The sequence below is a fragment of the Homalodisca vitripennis genome, unplaced genomic scaffold, assembly GCF_021130785.1.
Source record: "Homalodisca vitripennis isolate AUS2020 unplaced genomic scaffold, UT_GWSS_2.1 ScUCBcl_1261;HRSCAF=4660, whole genome shotgun sequence".
Classification (NCBI taxonomy): domain Eukaryota; kingdom Metazoa; phylum Arthropoda; class Insecta; order Hemiptera; family Cicadellidae; genus Homalodisca; species Homalodisca vitripennis.
Genome location: NW_025777378.1, coordinates 45,143 through 67,010, shown reverse-complemented (window position 1 = coordinate 67,010; position 21,868 = coordinate 45,143). Strand labels below are relative to the sequence as shown.

The 21,868-nt window shown below is 37.6% G+C and overlaps 1 protein-coding gene across 1 annotated transcript; it reads left to right on the top strand.

Annotated features, from left to right (window-relative positions):
• Positions 1–15,519: 15,519 nt before the first annotated feature.
• Positions 15,520–18,669, top strand: LOC124371340. Its single transcript, XM_046829669.1, has 2 exons — positions 15,520–15,574; positions 17,367–18,669. The coding sequence occupies exon 2, from the start codon at positions 17,613–17,615 to the stop codon at positions 18,579–18,581; it is 969 nt and encodes a 322-aa protein (XP_046685625.1). The 5' UTR covers positions 15,520–15,574; positions 17,367–17,612; the 3' UTR covers positions 18,582–18,669.
• The last annotated feature ends 3,199 nt before the right edge of the window (positions 18,670–21,868 follow it).

Sequence of the window (21,868 nt, the reverse complement as noted above, 5' to 3'; positions counted from 1 at the left end):
CTTGTCCTACCACCACCTCTAAATACCTCAGTCATGAACCGTAACCTCGATACTCCGGTCCAGTGTGTTATTCCCACGGCCGTTATTATATACTACAAGTAGTTTCATTCACCCAGTTCCCGTTGAGTAGTACAAGATAGTACAAAGTGGCGACGAGACAATCGGAGTGTTTAGTGGACGAGCTCCTCACGCCTGAGATTTAATGGGGTGATCAACCGAGGCGGAGAGAAAGAGTGGGGTTGGAGGGGCCCCTCCTGCCAACTACAGATAGCCCATGTATTAGAATAGTGGAATGGGCAGTCCGCGCGTTCTCGCTCTGTACTCATCTGAATTTAATTTAGTTCAGTACCTGACAAACCTATTAAAATGTATCACTGTATTTTCAAACCCCTCTCCGTAGTTTAGTACAGCATACATATATTTAAATTACATTTTCAAAGCTGGATGTTCCAGGATGCAGCACAATTTAATTGCAGGCAATCAATGTGACAAGCCTCTTAAAATGTACCACTGTGTTTTTAGCTTCTACTGTGTTTTAGGAAGAAGAGTGTAACAGAAGGCAACCAGGCAATACCAATATTACCAAACAGAGGAGTTATTTTTTCTACGAAAAAGAACAAAAAATACTCGCAGAGAGGCCTCACAGAGGAGGAAAAGTTAGAAATTTGCCTAGACTTAATTAAGCCTTCTGAGTAACAATGGCAGACTTCAATAAATTATATAAATTTGTGTAATTGTAATTGTATCATAAATCTTTATATTCGTAGCATTAGAGATCAGTAGGACTAAATTATTTTCATCATCCGTATTACATAAAATTTCTGTAATATAAGTGTAATATTTCTTACATAAATATAAGTGTTTAAAATTGTAAACCAAAAATATACTCATATATGATCTTAAACTGAATTTGTCAGTTACAGTAATATAATATAATTAGCAAAATTTTGTCTTTATTAATGATGTCACGTGCTATGTTAGGTATTTAAGTCAGGTAGTTGTCATTGATTTTGTCATATTTCTATAATTATGTTTTTGGTTGAATATTTACTCGCAAGTTTCTTTTTTAATCTTTTTTAATACCCTTAGTTTATTACAGCTATTACATAACTCTTATTACAGATTTTGTAATGTAATTATTAATTTATTTACTACCAATTAAGAACTCCTCATTATAATATGTTGCTTTTGCCCTATTAATTTGAATATATTCCAATAGCACAAAAAGATTATGACATTTTATTCGTTGTGCACCATCTCACATTTTGTAAAGTGTCTTTGGATTTATAAAGAAAGTTCAATATTAATATAATTAATTCAATATAATTTCTATGTTTTGCAGATATGTTCGTGTAAAGTGTCTTTGGAGTTATAAAGAAAGTTCTATATTAAATAATTAATTCGATATAATTTCTATGTTTTGTAGATATGTTCGGATATAAAACGACTCATTAATTCGTAAGATAATAGAAATCAGAACCGTTCCGAACTGAGGTCGCTATCAGCCGCATGTACAGGGTTTGTCAGGAATTTTCGGGATTTATCGGTACTGCTCGGCTCTGTCCCCACTCTTTCTCTCCGCCTCGGTTGATCACCCCATTAAATCTCAGGCGTGAGGAGCTCGTGTTTAGTGGTCAGTTCGGCAGTTATTGTTACAATTGCGATCTGCACCGTGTAGGCATCGGTCGGGTTAGCGACCGCATGCATCTCAATGGCGTCAGTAAACAAAGTGAGTGTTTCAGCCTAGGAGGAAGGGAAGTGAATGTACGAATTCGATATTAGTTCGTTATTCAGTGACATTGCACTAAGGAAAATGACGGGAATTATTGGTAGCGTGGGTGAGTTCGACTCCAATGAAGAAACGTGGGGACTCGTACATAGAGAGGTTTGAACTATTTTTAAGTTGTAATGATATCGATCATTCTAAGAAAGTGTGTACCTTGCTGACAGTGGTAGGAGTAAAAACGTTCAAGCTATTACGGGATTTGTGTACACCCGATAAGCCTTCTACAAAATCGTACGATGATTTAGTGAAGCTAATTAATGACCATTTATATCCGACTCCATCTTTTGTATGTGAAAGATATAAGTTCAGTTTACGTAACCAACATGACGGTGAAAGTATAGCTCAGTACATTGCTCAATTAAAAAACTTATCTAAATACTGTGAGTTCGGTGCTAGTCTAAATGACTATTTGAGAGATCGTCTTATTTGTGGAATCCGTTCAGAATCTACTAAACAAAGACTTTTGTCAGAAGCTAATTTGACCTTCGACAAGGCTGTTCAACTGACATCGCAGATTGAGATGGCAGAGAAAAGCGCGGCAACGTTGGCGTCAGGCAGCCATGACACGCCAGCCGTCTCCGTTCGCAGCGTCCATCGGCTAGCAACGTCATCGGCTAGGCGTCACTACAACGGACGTGAGTCAGCGCCGAGCGGGAGAGACAACGCTTCGCGCCACCACACCAACGCTTCGCGTCACCACGCCACGCCGAGTACCACACACGCACATCAGTCCAGCAGCACTAGTGTAGTGAAGTGTAACTGTTGTGGCGCCGTAGGCACTTCAGTAAGCAGTGTAAATATTACGGTTGTGTTTGCCATAAATGCGGGCAAAACAAATCATTTAAAGAAGGTATGCCGATCTCAGGCTAGGGGTAAGTTAGGCAACAATTATTCTCATTACAGCAATAAGGCTAATTTCAATAAGGGTAAACATAATTTTGTCGAAAGTGTACTAGACAATAATGACGATGAAACAGATGTAGTAGAGTGTATTGGTAATTTGTTTGAATTAGCCAAAGTCTCTAGTAGGGTTGATCCCTTAAAAACTAAAGTAACTGTTGAAAATAAAGTAGTATCTTTTGAAATTGATACAGGTGCTTCTGTAAGCGTAATCAGTGAATCCTTTTATCACGAGAATCTAAAGTTCCTTAACTTGTTACCTACTGATGTAAAGCTTAGTTCTTACACTAATGTACCCATACTTTCCAATAGGTAGGTTAGAAGTAAATGGTATGAAAGTCAAAATAAAGTCCTGAGTTTATTTGTAATTAAAAATGGTGCACATCCACTCATGGGAAGAGATTGGATCAAGGAGTTAGGGGTTGTAATTTCTTTCAAGAATAAAGAAGAGTTATTTGTAGCTAAAAATGACGATGATGTAAAATATAATAACTTAGTAAAGAAGTTAGTTTCAGAGTATCCAGAAGTGTTCTCTAAAGAGTTAGGTCAGTGCAATCGTGATCCTATCAGACTGGTGCTGAAGGAAAATAGTAAACCCAAATGTACTAGTCCTAGACCATTGCCTTTCACATTAAAAGCTAAGGTAGAGCAAGAGTTAGAGCGTCTAGTAAAACGCTGATGTTTTGATGCTTGTAAGTAGTTCAGAGTATGGATCTCCTATAGTTCCAGTACCAAAGAAAGATGGCAGCATTAGAATTTGTGGCGACTTTCGTTATTTAAATTCTCAGCTAGAGATAGATCGTTATCCAATACCTAGAGTAGAGGATCTTTTCGCAGAATTGCAAAAGGGTGAATTGTTCAGCAAAATCGATTTGAGTCAAGCATATATGCAATTGAGACTAGATGAGTTTTCACAGAAATTATGTACAATTTCAACTCACAAGGGTTTGTTTGCCTATAAAAGACTTCCTTATGGAATAGCTAGTGCAGTAGGAATTTTTGAAAAAGTAATAGAGCAAACTTTACAAGGCTTACAAGGTGTGAAGTGTTTAGACGATATCATCATTTCCGGTCCAAATGATGAGACTCATTTTAGTAGACTAAGAGAAGTTTGTGAACGACTTCGAAGGGTCGGTTTTACAGTAAAACAAGACAAGTGTAAATTCTTTGCTTCTGAAATAGAGTTCCTCGGATTTACAATTGACAAAACCGGACTGCACACCTCGGAAGCCAAAATAAAAGCTATTGTAGAGGCTCCAGAACCTAAGAATGTAACAGAAGTAAAATCCTTTGTAGGATTAGTCAACTACTATGGCAAGTTTGTACCAAATATATCAACAGTTCTACGACCATTGTACAATCTGTAAAGAAAAGATGTAGAATTTTCCTTTGATAAAGAATGTGTAAAATCCTTTAAGCAAATCAAAGAGCTATTGTGTACAGCTCCAGTGTTAGCACACTATGATCCGCAAGCTCCAGTAATACTAACGACCGATGCTAGTGCATACGGTATAGGTGCTGTATTAAGTATTGTAGATTATTGTGTATTATATTGTGTATATATTGTGTATTAAATCAAGCAGAACATAACTACTCTCAGATTGACAAAGAGGCATTGTCATGCGTCTTTGGTGTCAAACGTTTTCACCAGTATTTGTATGGACGACACTTTACGTTAAGGAGTGATCATAAACCATTAGTCAGTATTTTTGGACCTAAAAAGGGTTTGCCAGTGTTCGCAGCAAGTAGACTTCAACGTTACTCTTTGTACCTCAGTGGTTATGACTTTGAAATAAAATATGTTAAATCAGATGACAACAGCGCAAATGCTCTGAGTAGATTACCATTGACAGTGTCAAAATCAGAAGACAGTTCTGAATTGCTAGGGTTAGGGACCTATTTACATTTTGTAAAAGAGAGTTCTTTGCCAGTATCATGTGAACAAGTAAAACTTGAAACCCAGAAAGACCCAATACTAAGAAAAGTGTTAGGCTATGCTATGTATGGATGGCCAAGCCATATTCCTAAAGACAAAATAGAAATGTACCCGTTCTTTGTAAGGAGACAGGAAATAGCTGTTGAGCAGAGTATCTTGATGTGAGGTTACCAAGTAATAATTCCAAATAGATTACGTAATTATGTTTTAAACGAGCTCCATGCTTCTCATCTCGGTATAACAAAAATGAAAGCAGTAGCTAGAGCTTATCTGTGGTATCCAAATCTGGATAAAGATATTGAAAATCTTGCTAACAGTTGTTCATCCTGTCTTCTTGAAAGACCGAATCCAAGTAAAAGTGAGTTACACCATTGGCACTATCCTAGTACACCATTCGAGAGAATACACGCAGATCATTTCTATTATAAGAATAAATTGTATTTAATTGTCATAGATCAGATGCGTACACAAAATGGTTGGAAGTTTTTGAGACAAGTTCAACTTCCGCTAGTCAGACTATTAGTCATTTTCGTGAGTTGTTTTCAAGGTTCGGAATACCAGTCACTTTGCATAGTGACAACGGTCCACCGTACAGTTCAATTGAGTTTAACAATTTCCTCAAACACAATGGTATCAAACATACAACTAGTGCCCCGTTTTACCCTAGAAGTAACGGCCAAGCAGAAAACTCAGTGGCTTATGCCAAGTCTAAACTGAAATGTGCTTTCAGAGAAAATGTAAATATTCAAGTAGCTTTAAGTAGGATATTATTTGACTATAGAAATTCAATTCATATGACTACAAATGAATCACCAGCAATGCTAATGTTTGGTAGACCACTTAGAACCCGATTAGACATTTTAAGACCTAATTTATCTAAGGTTGTTGAAGAAAAACAAGGTAAACAAAAGTTCTATGCTAGAGGTAGTAAAACACGTATTTTACCAATTAACCAAACTGTGTTAGTAAGAGATTGCAGTAGATCTCAAGAGCGATGGGTAGAAGGATGTGTAGTAAAACAACTAGGTGCAAAAATGTATTTAGTGAGGTTAGCGTCTGGTATTGTTTACAAGCGTCATGTTGACCAGCTGATAGCAGTCGACACTGCTCCAGTAAAAAGATCAAACAGCTGAGGTAATAACAGCTGAGAGCCAGCAGACAGCGCGCTCTGACTGTGCAGACGACAATCCAGTAGGCAGTAACCGCACAGCTGATGCGCCGCGGCATTCTATTTCTGTCCGCCCCAGTACAGCTATGTCACCCAAAGGTTCTCATACTCACACTACCTACACCAGTCCTATTACTCAGCGTTCACCACTTGCTCGTTCCACTCATGTTCGCAGGTATCCTCAACGAGAGCGAAAGCCAATTACAAGGCTAGATTTGTAATAGTAGTTTAGAAGTGTATTACGGATAATGAATTTATAATGTGTTTTATTCCAATATTTTATTAATATAATTATTCCAATAGTTGATATAACAATATTCTTCTCATTTTGTATTAAAAAAATGGTATTACAGGTTATGTGCTTAAGAATTTATGTTCAATTTATGTAATTGTTTTTTAATGTAACAAAATTGTGTGTCTAATTAAGAAGGGGGGGATGTGATATCTGTGGTATATTATATAGTGCAGGACTATATCTATTCTTACAGTGTATGTAATATGTTGGCAATGGATATCGTATGAATAAATCCTATTGGCCAAGGGATGACGCTCCCCCTTCCTTGCCCTACCACCACCTGGGGTGAAGATCAGGAACGAGCTTTTCAACTGCTTAAGGAGGCAATTATCCAACCTCCTGTGCTGCGAATACCGGACTTTAGTAGGCCCTTCATCTTGCAGACTGACTCCTCATCCTGTGCTGTAGGAGCTGTGCTTTCTCTCAAGAATTCGACGGCGCTCGGCAACCTATAGCTTTTGCATCTAGGACTTTGACCCTTCAGGAAAAGAAATCTTCTATTTATGAGCTGGAGTGTCTGGCGGTCGTTTTCGGCATGGATAAGTTTCGGAGGTTCCTAGAGCATTCCGAATTTCTGCTGGAAACTGACAATCAGGCTCTTTCCTGGCTATTGGCCCATCCTCGACAACTCGGGAAGATTGGTCGCTGGGTTGTCAAAATTGCGGCCTTTAAATTCAGGGTGCAGCACATTCGCGGTACCCAAAACGTCGTCGCCGATGCTCTTTCTAGAATGTATCATCTACCCAGCGATCCTGTTGATTCTCAAGCACCGTTGTGTGGGACTGTGATGTTGGATTTCCCTGCTGCCTTTGAGAGTTTTGGCTCTCACCAACTTCAAGACCCCGAGTTGTCAAACATCATTGGTGAGCTCCAGGAGGGAGAAGCCCACTCTCCTTACTTCTTGTCCAAGGGTGTCCTCTGCTGTCGTGCCCGACGCGGAGGTGGTCCCAAGATTGTTCTGCCGAGTGCCCTCATACCGATGGTCTTTTCCTATTTTCATATTTCTCCCGTGGGCGGTCATTTAGGTATTCACAAGACCATCGCTAAAATCAGAGATAAGTTCATCTGGAAGAGTATGGACAGAGACATTGCTGGTAGAGTACGAGCTTGTCATCTTTGCTCGGTCAGTAAACCAGCACAAAAATACCAAATTAGGACTTCTTTCCTCCGAGGTGGCGGAGCGGCCTCTTGAAAAGGTGTTCATTGACTATGTGGGGCCCTTTCCCCGTAGCAAGTCAGGGAACACCTTCCTGCTTGTAGCTGTGGATGCTTTCTCTAAGTTTTGCTGGTTGATTCCTCTTAGGAGTGCCACGGCGTCGCTCACCGTCAAGGCACTCAAGTCCCGCCTTCTACAGAATTTTGGAGTGCCCGCCACCTTTGTCTCGGATAACGGCACACAATTCGTGTCGAGGGAGTTTCATCGCTTCTGTTTTGGGCATTGAATCAAACATGTTTACGACTTCTCCTTACTACCCCCAGCCTTCTCATGCTGAGCGGTTCAACCGCAATCTCAGAGCCGCCCTCATCGCTTATCACGCTGAGAAACAAACTACCTGGGATGAAAACCTGAGCTGGCTTCAGTTAGCCTTCAATTCTGCTCTTCACGAAAGTCATGATTCCACGCCTTTCCAGGTCATGTTTAGTCGTCCTCCTTCTGATCCCTTGTCTAATCTCTGGAGTCTGGATAGTCTTGTACCAGTACCTGGTACTCCCAATGTGAGTGACACTTGGGAAGCAGTCAGGGTTAAGCTCCTACAGTCTAGGGAAAGGGTGAGGATAAAATTCAATAAGGGACGTATTGCTAACCCCTTCCAGGTGGGGGATCTTGTCTTTTGTAAGGCCCATCCGGTCAGTTCGGCCGTGAATAAACGGGCAGCCAAACTTTGCTATCGGTGGACAGGTCCTCACCGGATTCTTCGTTTTCTCTCCCCAGTTACTGCTGAGTTGGTTGATCCCGTATCGGGGAGGTTGTGGCGGAAGGCCCACGTTTCTCTTCTGAAGGCCTTCCGTGGTGATACCTCTGGTCATGCTCTGGATACTGGTGCGGCTGCGGGGGTGTCCGGGGACTGATCACCCCTGGTTTTCCCTGTGGTGTCGTTTTACTCTCTTTCTGTTTTCTTCTTTCTCCAAGAGAGGCGCCTCTCAAAATTTTAGGAGGATCGTGTTTTGTCTGCCTCCTGCTCAGGACTTCGTTTCCTGTTAGGGTTCTCGACTTCCCGTTTCCTGTGCCAGAGCTTGTTGGTTCTTCTTTCAGTGGGGGAGAGGTTTTGTTTGGGGTTGCACCCTTTTTAGTGGGGGAGGTTGAGCCGGGGCTCAGTTTGGACAATTTATTTTTGTCTATTATTTTTCCCACCTCGGCCACTCTTGTCAGTCGGTGGGGGAGTCACTCCGTCAGAGTATTGATTTTCTGCCTGGTTGGACTGATTGGTTGAGGTCAGCTGGTTGACCTTGACTAGTTTACCGACCAGCTGTTCACCGGCACCGGCTACTGTTCGGAGCGGTCAGACACGTTCGGAGAAGCTACTGCGTTGCTGTCTGTTCACTGCTCGTACCGTTCCACATGGCTGGCTAATTCACCGACTTTCGGCAGGTTAATTGTCTTTTTCACTCTCTTTACTTAATTAGTTGGCGGTTTTTCTCTCCCACCCAGACATATATTATCGTAGATTAGTTATAAGTAGTTTATATATATTATTTTGTAACTTGTGTTCCTCGTGTACGTGTTCGTGTCGCAAAGTGTTCTTTCCTGTCTTTCGTACGTTCTAAATTTGTTAATTTTATTTACTATGCTAGTTAAGTTTTTATTTTTGCTCTAGTGCTTTCTAATCGATCCGTTCGGCGAACGGAAATTATTTATTCCGTGTACACACTTTGTCTTTATTTAGTGTAAGCGAGACGGTACAGACTTTGCAAATTTTTGTGACCTCGTGTTTTGTGTTGCGTGCAAAATTGGGTGGCAACATTCATGATTTTCATTTTATTGTTTAATTAATTAATTGCCTTATAGTAGCGTGAACGGATTATAATTTAATTATTGTTATTTGGGAAATGATGTACGGTTATTATTATTTGTAAATTATATAATTATTATTAGGCCTACCTTACAATTAATATTTAATAATAAAATGTAAATTATTATAATATTATAATAGAATGATTAAAATCCAGCGAATTATAGTTACAAGTAATTGTTATCACGCTTAATCATTTAGTATGGCTGTTCTAGCCTATAAGTAAATGTTTATATATTTGAAAATTTGTTTTGTTTGTAATATTTAATATTGTCACCAAGTAGTGTATCTTATAATACTTGGTGTCTTGAGGTATTTTTGGGAAATAGTCTTCTGATACTTAAAAGGTACTGTTAGTTACAGATTGTTATTTTTTTTTATTGTTAAATTTAAATATTTTATTATACTTTGTGGCAAACATAATTAAGTTTTTATTATTTCTCGGGTTGTAGTAAAGTTGTTCTGAATATCTACTGGTTATGTTGGGATTCTATAGGGTCCCCGTGAGTGCCGTCAACGGAATGGTGCGGCGAGTCTGCCCAATGGTAACATACTGAAACCAAAATGGAATGCCCGCGCCCTGCCAGCGCTACTGTACCGGCATCCAACCAGAGCGCCTGTATTCATCTTGAACAAGGTTGGATCAAAAATGTTTTTTTCTTCTTCTTCTTATAACACTTGAGAGGATTGGCTTGCATGGAGCGCTGCCAGATGTTAGATCTGGAGGAGGGCCAGTATATTAGCCAGTGTTTATTTAGTTTAGTTACATGAACTGAAGGGGAGGATTTCATCTTTAATTCGGATTCGTGGAGGCAACTAAGCCCCCGCCTCCTTCGAAAATTGGTTTTAAATATATATTTTTTTTAAATTTCGGCTACAAACTTGAAACAAAATTACTTTTCAAAAATAGTGGGCCTAGAAATTCTACAACCATAAAAAATTTACCTGTTAAAAATTTTATATTTACTACCGCCGTACCTGAAATTGTTATTTATATATCAAATTTCTATATTATATTATATTATTTATTTATTATGTTATTTATTTCTATTTATTATGTTATTGTCTATATTGGAATTTTATCTGTTGTTATTTAGTTCTTAAGTTACACGGTGCACCGTGGTGCTGAAGTAATTGTACTTTTGTGTAAAGATGTTTGCCACCTAATAATTATATCTTGTACTGGAAATTTTGTCTCGCTTTGTGTCTTTTCCCACTAGTGGCATGTGATTGTTTGTTTTTTTTTTGTTTTTGCTTTGCTCCGAGTTTGGGAGGGGCGCGCTTCCGGGACCTCCTGTCTATTTTCGCTCACTCGGAACACACCTCTAAATACCTCAGTCATGAACCGTAACCTCGATACTCCGGTCCAGTGTGTTATTCCCACGGCCGTTATTATATACTAAAAGTAGTTTCATTCACCCAGTTCCCGTTGAGTAGTACAAGATAGTACAATATCTATAATGTCACCAAAGATTGGTATAACTGATGGAAAGTCATTGTCATTGTTTAGTTTAACATTTTTATTTAAACTTTATTTATATTTTATACTCTTTTTAATTTATAATGTTTATTTGTTACGTTGCTCTAGCTCTTTTTATTTTGCTCTGCTTATTTTATTGTCATTTCTTTATAGTTTGTTTCTTATTAATGAAATTGTTATTATTATTTAAACGTTATTGCTATTTTTATTGTTTATTTATAAATAATTCATTTTATCGTTATAGGCATTTTTGCTTCCAAATTTATAAAATTATAAACTTATTATTATTATATTAATGTTACTGATATGTTTACTTAAACTGGTATTTTTCATAGTTGAATTGCCGATATAGACCTGCCTAGTACATAGTTGTAAAATTGTTATTACCTGGCATGGCAAAAATATTTTGTTGATTGTTGTTGTCAAATGTAACTTCTTTATTCATAATTTTTGTGTATACTGATTAAGCTAAAATAGTTATATGTTTGTGAAATAGAATTTTCTCAATGCTCTCTTTTTTCCTATTGGATTGAAAATTAATTGTGATGGAAGACCGAAATGGACTGCTGTTGGACTACAAAAAGTTTCAAATTGTAAATATGTTACTATAAACTACTTTACGCCCTGTGAGGTGCATTGGGATCTGTGACATTTATGTATTGAAATGTTGACTTGAATAAAGAGTTTTAATCTTGACCTTGAACACGATACAGATGAACAGTTTGAAAATTATTCATAATTTATTGAATCTTCTTTGAAATTCAGGATATCTTATTGGTCCCTTCTATACAGACTTTTGTACTGTCAACTACAATTTTTCGTTGCCCGTGCAATATCTGCAAACTTGTTAGCATGAATATTGAGACGCCTGCTGATTTTAAGATACCACCCGCTACACTACTGTGTGTTGCGCCTACAGATTTTTCGCTGTAAAAGTAATGAAATATTTATTGTCCCTGGAGAGAATTGCTAGTGTTCTTGGCACACATTGGCTACATCTGCAAACATGCTGAGTGACCCAATTGTTTTTGTTCATGCACTTTCTTATGGCAGTTTACTAATTGAACAGCTAAGAAAATTTTCAAGCAGTATCCTACATGTTGAATAGGATTAGTGCCCATGCTTCACAACTCCTATTCAATTTCAGAAATATACTTTCATTCTAAAATATTAGTTAAAATAATTCAATTAAATTAATAAAATTGTATGGCCACTCCTAGCAAACCCATATTTTGAATACAGTAATAAACTGTGTCTTTAATAGTGGTACCAAATATTCTTTTCAAGGCTCTTTTCAATCGAAATGTTGTATAGTAACATTATTTTGTAATCATATTAGTATGTAAGAACATGGCCATGATTGTATGTATTATTTAATGTATATCAATAACTGGAATAGTGTTAGCGTGAGAAGAGTAGACGTTAGATAAGTAATGGATATACAACATTATCGTTAACAAATTGTCACTGCTCACACAGCAATCTACAGATCATTAGCACTTTGATGATATGTACAGAGCGATAATCGCTTAAGAAATGGGTTGTTATTTAAGCCTGCGAGGCGCAGCAGTAGTCATCAGTCTCCGCAAACTGCACAGTGAGGAACGGTCACGGTGTTGGGATCAGTCTCCGCAGACTGCACAGCGAGGAACCGGTCGCGGTAGTAGGCAGAATAGTTAGATGTTGGAATTGTGAAACATAAGTACCACAAAGTATAGTGTTAATAGTTTATTCTCAGTAGTAATTTTTATACAGGTGTTTTCATTTTACATGTTGTGAACAGAGTTGTGCCAAGTGGTGACTATTTTCAATAAACTTATTTTTAACCCGATGTACCGAGTCAACTCTTGAGTTCCTACTCTTCAAGGTGAACATTGTTACGGGTTATCTTGCCACTCGGGTGCTATAATAAAACATAAACTTATAAGCTTTTGATATAATTACATTTCTTTGACTTATTTTCAAAATTCTGTCGTAGACTATATTAAAGGAATTTCAGAGTCGATGTGAACCAAGTTGGTTATAATGTTCCAAGGTTCCCAGCGGGTTCACTTCTGGCTGGTTTATACCTTCTAGTTGAACCCACACTGGGTGCAGAAAAAAAACCGATGTGTCACTTAAAACTGGGCAACCTTATGGGTGTGCAGGAGCGACACACCACTAACCGCAAATGTCGTGATTCTGGAGCGCCAGGGTAATTCGATGGTCTAATCTACTGCGAGGGTTGGTGGAGTTCTTTCCCTAAGAGTCAAAGGTTTTTGCTAGCCTAGACATAAGGGTGTGCCACTCCCTGCCTGTTTTGACTAGAGAGGCTGGTTCAGAGCTGGTTTTCCCTTTTTCTCAGGGAACATGACTTGAGATTAGTGCCCTAAATGTTTCCTCGTGAACCTAAACAAGAGGGCGGCCCCTATTCCCAACCTTAACCATCCAGAACATCCTGTCATTCCAGGAGCCACAAAAGTCCTTATAGGTCTAGGTCCACTTTCTAAGCTTCTTGTCCTAAGAGAACAAAAAATGTTCCAATGCGTATGCAATTTCTTTTTGAGAATTGTAGGTGCTGAATGATTTTTAAGTTGCATATTGAAGCTGTTTTCCATATCTGAAATCCATATGCACTAGCTTAAAAAAATATTTATAACAGTAATCTATTTTCTTACCATATTATCCTCCAAATAACCAAACCATTTTAGAAAATTTTGCGGTGAGGCTTGATATGTGACACGTCAATCTATATGCATTCATAAGTGCCTTCATTATCTTTTTGAGGGAGTTGTATATTAGATGTACAAGTGGGCAACTTCTCTGTTGGAGGGGAAAATGGATATGAACAAACTTAGGTCGATTCGCCATAATTGTAGAATGAATAAATTAATCAGTTAATGTGTTCCGTGTATCTTGTTATATGTGTGAACTTAGATGTAGATTAAGATGAAATTGATTTCTTATCAGCAAACGTCACAGTTACCTATTCAAAAGTTTTGAATGTCGCCTGTGTAAAATTTGTATATAAAAAGCCCAATAAAATACCACATAGAAAATTCTCATTTAAATTTTGAAATGACATTATGAAATTCTGGTAAACAATGTACGATTAATTTTTTTTATTTTAGAGAGAGAGAGAGAGAGAGAGAGAGAGAGAGAGAGAGAGAGAGAGAGAGAGAGAGAGAGAGAGAGAGAGAGAGAGAGAGAGAGAGAATTACTTGTATTAGTGAGCGTCCAAGTTAAAGCTAAATAAATAGACAACATCACAGGTTTCGCCCCTGGCTTCTTCCAACCCTGGTGTATGGTCCAGTGGGAGATTAACTCCTTTCTGCTTCTCCCTGGCTTCATAATAATGATGCGGATTGTCTTAGTGGTGATTTGGCGGGAAAACCGTAGAACATCCTGGTGTCGAGATGATGAGAAAGGATGCCAATAATGCAAAAGAAAATTAGCCAGGATACTAAAACCCAGTCCGTGTGAGATTATGGTTGTTACTTTACTACGGCTGCCAGTCCAGAATGATGGCCAAGTAGGGAAGGATAAAGATGCTGTAGCTTGGTTCCCTCGGCGGCAAGCGGTGACAACTGGAGGTTCTACTAAAATAATTGTAACACTGTTACGTGGGGCTTTTCGGGGTATCCTTCCTATATCCAACATTCATTATGTTTGGAAACAACAAATATCCAACGTTTTCGATGTCGGTAATTTGCACGTCACTTGCTCATATTTTGGCAGCACTCGTATGGCGGTGACTTATTGCGAGATTCTATAACCTACTACTATAACCTTTGGTATTTAACATTTTAGATGTCATCACTATAACTATAATATACAATGTCAGTGACGGACTAGAGATGAGGGATAAAGAGGATAGAACCCCCCCCCCAAAAAGTCCTAACAATATAAAAAAGAATCTGTTATAACAGCAGTCCAAGCTGTTTTTAATACACCCGTTAAATTGTTTACTTTGGATTACCTTGTACCGTAGTTATAATCATTCTGCTGAATCGCGGTAGGAAGTAGGCTCTATGTTAACTAGACGCGGTGCGTGGACATTATTTTGTTGGTTTTGACCTCTCCAGCTGTTAGAGATGTCAACGGTGATAGGTTCCCGAGCCGGTTGGTTTGAAGAGAGAGGGGTAGTCTTCAAATCGAGTGCAGAGCGTCTACACGTGCAGTTCAGAAGCCATAGTACTTCCTCTATTGCTATACTTTGGGATATAGAGTTAATTTTTACCCGGTGTGTTTTAAGTCAGGTTTTAAATTTTTTTTTTAGTGCGTAATAGTTTTTCATCCTCCATAGTCTTCAAAGTAGTAAGTCTCGTACCAGCGTTTAGTTTTAACATCTTTTGTTTTATACTGTTGTGTTAAATTTTCTAACTTTTGCCATATAACAGAGTCTAGTTAATTTAACTTTTGAAGTATTGTAAATTAGATTTTGATCCTAAAGTTTACATCAAGCATTGTGTAATTTTGATTTTGAATATTTTAAGAAGAGAACTTTTTATTTTATTTTGTTAATTTAAACCATTTTGGTGAAGTATACCTTTTTAGTTTCATTTTTAATTTTGATCAGACTCTAAATTAGACTTGACTGATTGAGAGAAATTTTGAAGAAACGCAAATCAAGATTTTGTAAAACTTTGTTAAATTTTGAGTGAAATTTAAAACTCGGAATAAATTAAGTATTTCCGAAAAGTTGCTCTGATTTATAGAAAATTATCTCCAGACTTTATAAATAATATGTACTATAATAACGGTACAACCTAATTAACTAAAATTTACATTTATGCAGTTTTATTCCTTAGCCATGGCCAAGTTACGCCACTGCGCAATGTTAAGACTAAGTAGAGTTCCTACTGATTACATGTAAAGTAATTATTTACTTTCTCAGATTAGTTGTCTAAAGTTGGTAATAACCTTGCAGATAATAAGGAATAACAATTTTATCAGCGGGAGCTTGTTATGCCAGTTCCGACAACAATCTCCGGTTAAGCTCATCATATTTTTCTGGCAGTAAGATTTTCTATTTTATTTCTTAAATTTAGGGTTAACTTACAATTATTAGAATTACGTTTGCAGGTATGCAAGGTAAACGTCTATGTGCTTCTGGCATGCAGTTCTTACATTCATTATGTGTTTTCCTTTTGTGGATTTCCTCCTATATCTCTAATTTTAAGAATCTCACGTTTCTCTGAGTTTCCTGGCCTTAGAATTTTTAACTATTCATTACCATTTATCTGGTTCTCTTATTATACACATATATTTTCAACTCTCAAAGCTCAGGTCCCTGAAAAAAACGGATTCCTAAGCATTTTGTTCATAGGGCCGTCAAGACTTTATTTTTAATACTATATTTAAACCTGCAACATGAATCTTTTTGTCCTTAACATTTATTAACGTTGAAATGCCAGGATCGTTGAGCCTTTTGAACAGTGGTCATAGTCCTGTCCTTTCTTAGTCTCTGGGTAGCTTGAACATTGAAGCATTGTAGTCTTCTACTTTTTCACTTTTATCGTGCATCTTAATTTCAATAAATAACCTTCCAAAGTACAAAACCTGGCCATGTAATTTTGTTTTTTTTTTTTTTTTTTTGGGCCGTAAGTATATAGTTTTTTTTTTATTTCAAGTCATCTGTAAATTTTATTTATAAAGATCATATTTTATCAAAACCTTTAGCTTTGATCCATGAAGGTTGTCACAAATATTTTTATAGGCTCTTCTTCAGTAGTACGAAACGATTTTAGATCATTCAGCTGCTCAGTAGCCAACATTTGTGTTAAATCTTTAAATGTGGATAATTGGTTTCTTTTTCTAATTTTGGATCCTGTGGAGGGTTTTGTACAGAAAGTGTCTTTAAACTTTGTCGTTATATTGCTCTACCATGAGTTGTTAACTCGAAGTCAGCTGTCAAGAGTTAGTAGAAATTACAACTTATTATTTATATTATCTATTTCAATATTAAACAATAATATTGTTGTTGTAAAATACTAATGTTAAAAGTGTAATATATCGTAAATACTTATATTGTATCACACATAAAAATACTAAATTAAACACTTTCTTTAAACTTTCCATGAGCCGGGAGCTCCATTAGGGCGGGAAGTTCTTAGATCCCGGGAGTTCCTACAGGCAGGAACATGTTGGGACTGGGAGCTTTCAAAGATGGCCATGTCCTCCAGCTTTTTTAAGTATTATTTGTCATTTCACATGTAAAATAATTGTAATGGCAGTCAGAAAGAATAACGTTTGATTGACATTTCGCGAATCATAAAATTTTAAGATTTTAAATTGAAAATGATTATAAATAAATTAAATCACGAAGAAGTATTCGAAATTATTGAGGTACGAACAATTTTGTTCATCTGGGTACACAGTCGTAATAGATATTAAGAATATATAAGATCCTATAGTGCAAACATAAGAAAAAGCTCAAAATTAGATAACATAAATTTCATAAGACGACCCATTACGTAGAAAAAATTAAAAGCTCATTTCTGTCAAACCAGTTAGGTCCATCGACTGTATTTAGATGAATGCACGAAATGTGTAATACTACGATGAAAGTCTTATAATAAGCCATATTCAAATATCACATGTGGTCCACATAATATCCACTAATATGTATTGTTAATGCACTCAAAATCAAGTATATTAGGTGTTAATTTATATTATAATTGGTGTACTGTTATTTATCCGAAGTGTGTATTTGATTCAGATTTCACTAAGTATTTCATTAGTTATGATATTTTCCTTGTCATACTGTAACTTTATGGGTCTATAATCTTAAGGAATTTTATATTTCCAGATACGCAATGGATAGTCTCAATCCTTATTGGCTGAATGATAATTATCTTGCCCAAGTCCTGCGGTCAGTGGAGGATGGAGCCAAGGAAGTGAAAGTGATCAAATACAGATGCCAGCGTGCTGTTCCACCAGGAGCTAACTATCTGAGTCATCTGTTCAGAGTCAGCGTGGAGTACAAGACTGATCGAGTTAAGACTGTATCTCTCATCATCAAAACCCACTGGAGTCTGGATTTGTACGGGAGGTAATGGAAAAAATGAGAGTAAACACACAGGAGCTTAAAGTGTACAATGAAATTCTTCCGAAGATGTATGCCTTACATAGCATGAGGATATCAGCAACACCGTTCCTTTGCCCTTTGAAGAGTTTTCTAGTCCTGGAAGATCTTCGGGAAAATGGATATAAGATGGCAGACAGGTTGCAACAGCTGGACTTTGTTCATTGCCATCGTTTCCTCGAGAGTCTAGCGAGATTTCATGCCTTGTCGGTGTTAGCACAGCAGAGACACCCCGAGCTGTTTGAGGAGTTCAGGCTGCACCCATTCTTCCCAAAAGATGACCCTGAGGGTTCAAAACTAACAATGCAGGAGCAAACAATAACTATAATGAACAGACATGTTGATACCGTCGAGAAACTGGAAGATTGTGAGCGCTTTGTTGGAATGATTCGTAAAATTTCCATTCGTTTCTGGGATAAAATGGTCGAGATCACGACACCTGGAGATGGACTATTAGTCCTGAACCACGGTGATACCTGGACCAACAATATCATGTTCAAGTACAACGACACTGGCGATGTTGTAGATGTCAAATTGGTTGATTTCCAACTGAGCCATTTGAACTCGTTTGCGTTGGACATTATTTTATTCTGGTTTAGCAGCGCCAACGAGGTCGTTCGAGATCACCACCGAGAAGAGCTTTTTGAAGTTTACCGACAAACTTTGAACACGACTCTGTCTGAGCTACAGTGTAGTGAGGCTCTTTCAAAAGAAGACTTTGATCTTGAGATGAAAGCCAAGGCTCCGTTTGCGATTCAGGTCATGCAAGGCCTGCTAGGAGTAGCAATGGCAGATCCGCAATGTGTACAGGATGTCACAACACCGGAGACTAACGACGCCCTTATGTACTGTTTTACACAGAATTTTAAGAGCAAATATTATCGAGAGGTATTGCCTAGAATTTTAGCACAGATTGAAGACTTTGGTGCATTTCAATAGACAAATATATTTTTGTAAATTAGGTCCTTACAGAAAATGTTTTCTTGTTCCGAAACCTACAGTGTTCAATATATACTTTGTAAAGTCATTTGGTATTTTCATTTTTATGATAAGTCAAATTGTTATTGAGGAATTTGAGTTTGAAGTTGAAGGCCATCTCTCGGCGGAGAAGTGGAAGACTATAATACGGGCCGCAGTCATGATACTGTACCGTCACAAGAGCTGTCCCACCGATCCACTTCTGTCTATGGAAATAAGCAAGAGCACAGCCTCATCACTGATAAGAAGTTAATGTTGTAGGTTTCCAATTGCAAGCGGAGATAATTAACGGCCATACTTGCCTGAACAAACTGTTCCATTTTAAGAGTAGTTTGTTTATTATAATAGGTTATATTAGGTTATTTTTTAGCTATAGTTTAAAGTGACATGCATACTTCGTAAACTTGTATGCATCAAAAGAGTTTGCAGTGCTTATAAGCAATCATCTGTGATAAAGACGTGGAGAGTATAGGGCGAGCCGGACGGATAGTGTGACGTAGCGATTAGTGGTGAGGGAGGGCACACTCCGGGCTGTATTTTAGTCTGCCCTTGCGTAGTTCACCCTTCCGAGAAGGTAAGGGAACGTTGCAGCTTAAACTAACCCATTGCTATATTCAGAAACAGTAAATGGATATGCCTCAACTTTATTTTTAGAGCTATCGCTGAGGTCATGTACATCATCTCTGAAAGTAAATATTTACATATTACTGGAAAAGTTTGTTGTTTTGTGTAATGAATACGCTCTCAAGAGGTTTGGACACAAACGTACTTTGTGTACTCTAGCATAGGCGTAGCCAACAGGAGAGATAGCCTCGTTGAAATTGCATCATTATTAAATGAGCCTGTAAAATCTGTTATAATGTTCTTTTCAAGAAGCACACTGACGGGATCTTGAGTACTATAAGAGATACATCAAAGATTAAATTGACAAAGTTATGACAATAACAAAACCAGGAAATGGTCAAAATTTTCAAACTGTCCATCATTTCCAACCCTCCAGTTTAGCTCGCCAACTGACCTTCGAGGGGCTGAGTCAAATGGGTCGAGTTCCTAAGCAGGAAAACAAAATGTATATTTTGTTCATGGCAAATCCTGATGACTTTCAGTGAAAATGAGAAGAAAGGTTGTCACCAATAAGTATCTTTTTCCTTTCAACCTTTTTGGCAAAAGTGTCTACCCAACCAGAAAAGCAGAATGCATCAAACCATCCAGTTTTTGTTAGATTATATGTAGAGCTGGTTGGCCCACCAACTCTCCAACTTTAACATATGAGCCTGTGAAAGGAAAAGTGGTGTAAGTCAGTTTTTTTTATTTTCAGTTCCTGATATGAACTCCTTAAGGGTCATTACATTTGATGGAATAGTGAAGCAAGTCAAAACTCTTGACTTGCTTAGAGATAGTCATAGTAATAAAGAAGCAAGTCAATTCTTTATACTGTTTATTGGTCTTTGAAAAAATTGTATTTAACAGAATATTAGTTTTGTTGTAAGGAATAGTGGTATAAGTCTGACTTGCTTCACTGTTCCACACTGTGTTAAACAGAACAGCTGATCCATTAGATGGAAGAGTGGTGTATGTCTGACTTATTCCACTGTTCCTTGTGATTCCTTCAGTTTGCTTATATAACTGGGCTTTGCAAGGTAACTATGCCTAGTACACATAGAATAAGAGATGGCTCTCGAGGAAACAAAGGCAAACCTGTGAAGAATCATCTTCAGTTGCCAAATGCTAATGTAGTAGTTTGTAAAAAGTTTATTTTACAAATTTTTCAGATTTCAGATGGACGGAATTTTAGAGCCTTGCAAAAAATTAGTCAAGGACAAGTACCTGGGTCTGATATGAGGGGAAAGCAACCATGTACTTACAAAATAGACGATGAACATTTAAAAATAGTGAGAGATCAAATTTCTTCTTTCCCTTCAAACGAATCACACTACACAAGGACCCAAAATCCAAATAAGAAATATCTCTCAGAGAACCTTAACATTAGACTGATGTACAACTTGTACAAAGAACACTGTGCTGCTAGCAATGCATAACCAGTGTCAGAAGCCATTTACCACCGTACTTTTAATTTCGAATTTAATCTTCATTTTCATCCTCCCCGGAAAGATACCTGCACAAAATGCAACACATTCAAAGTGAAATTTGAAATGTGTGAAAACAATGAGGAGAAGCAAACTCTTCAGACTGCTCATGAGTTGCATTTACGTAAAGCGGATCTTTCCAGGCAAAAGCTTAAAGAGGCAATGGAAGAATCCAAATCAATTTCAGATGTTAATATTACTATGCATTTACTTTTGATCTCCAAAAAGCATTACCTTTCCCTAGACTCATCTGTTCTGTAGCGTATCATAAACGCAATATGTATGTGTATAACCTAGGGTGTCACGAGCTATCCACAGTAAAAGGATACATGTATGTTTGGGACGAGGTGGTAACAGCCTCACGGGGTTTTCAGGAGATAAGTTCCTGCATAGTTGAGCATTTACGTCACAGAGTCCCCGAAAACTGTAACCATGTTGTCATGTTTAGTGACTGTTGCGGTGGGCAGAACCGCAATGTTAAAGTTGCTCTAGCTATGATGCACTTTGTACAGCAAGTAGATAATAACATTAAGATTATCGATCATAAGTTTATGACGAGTGGCCATTCTTATTTGCCCAACGATGGTGATTTTGAGGTTATAGAGAAAGCCTCCAAAGGAAAGGCGATGTATACCCCTCAAGATTGGTATATAGCGTTATTGCAAAACCCAAACACAAGAAACCTTACTTTGTGAAGAAAATGCAACAGAAAGACATGCTTTCAACTCAAACTCATGAGAAATCAATCACAAGAAGAAAGAAAAAATGCTGTGGGTAAACCCATATCTTGGCTCAAGATTCAATGGTTAAGGTATGTACAGGATGAACCCTTTAAAATCCTGTATAAAGAAACTCTTAATGATGATATGCCTTTTGATGCTTTGGATATTACACCTGCCAAGAGAGGACGACACATCGAAAATCTGGGCAATGTTTTAATGGAACCTCTTTATTCGAATCCTCGTGAAGTCACTGTTTCAAAGAAGAAAGACATGATCGATCTTCTTCCATACATACCACCAATCCACCATGGGTTTTTTATGAATCTAGTGGCTGCAAAGTCAGTGTGATGAGAACCCAGTTATCGACAGTGAATCAGAAACAGACTAATTTTTTTAAAAATTACAACAAATGTTTATCCTGATTTTAAATAATTTAATA

Excerpts from the sequence above, each read along its gene's own strand:
- LOC124371340 (XM_046829669.1), top strand. The coding sequence starts at position 17,613 with ATGGAAAAAATGAGAGTAAACACACAGGAGCTTAAAGTGTACAATGAA.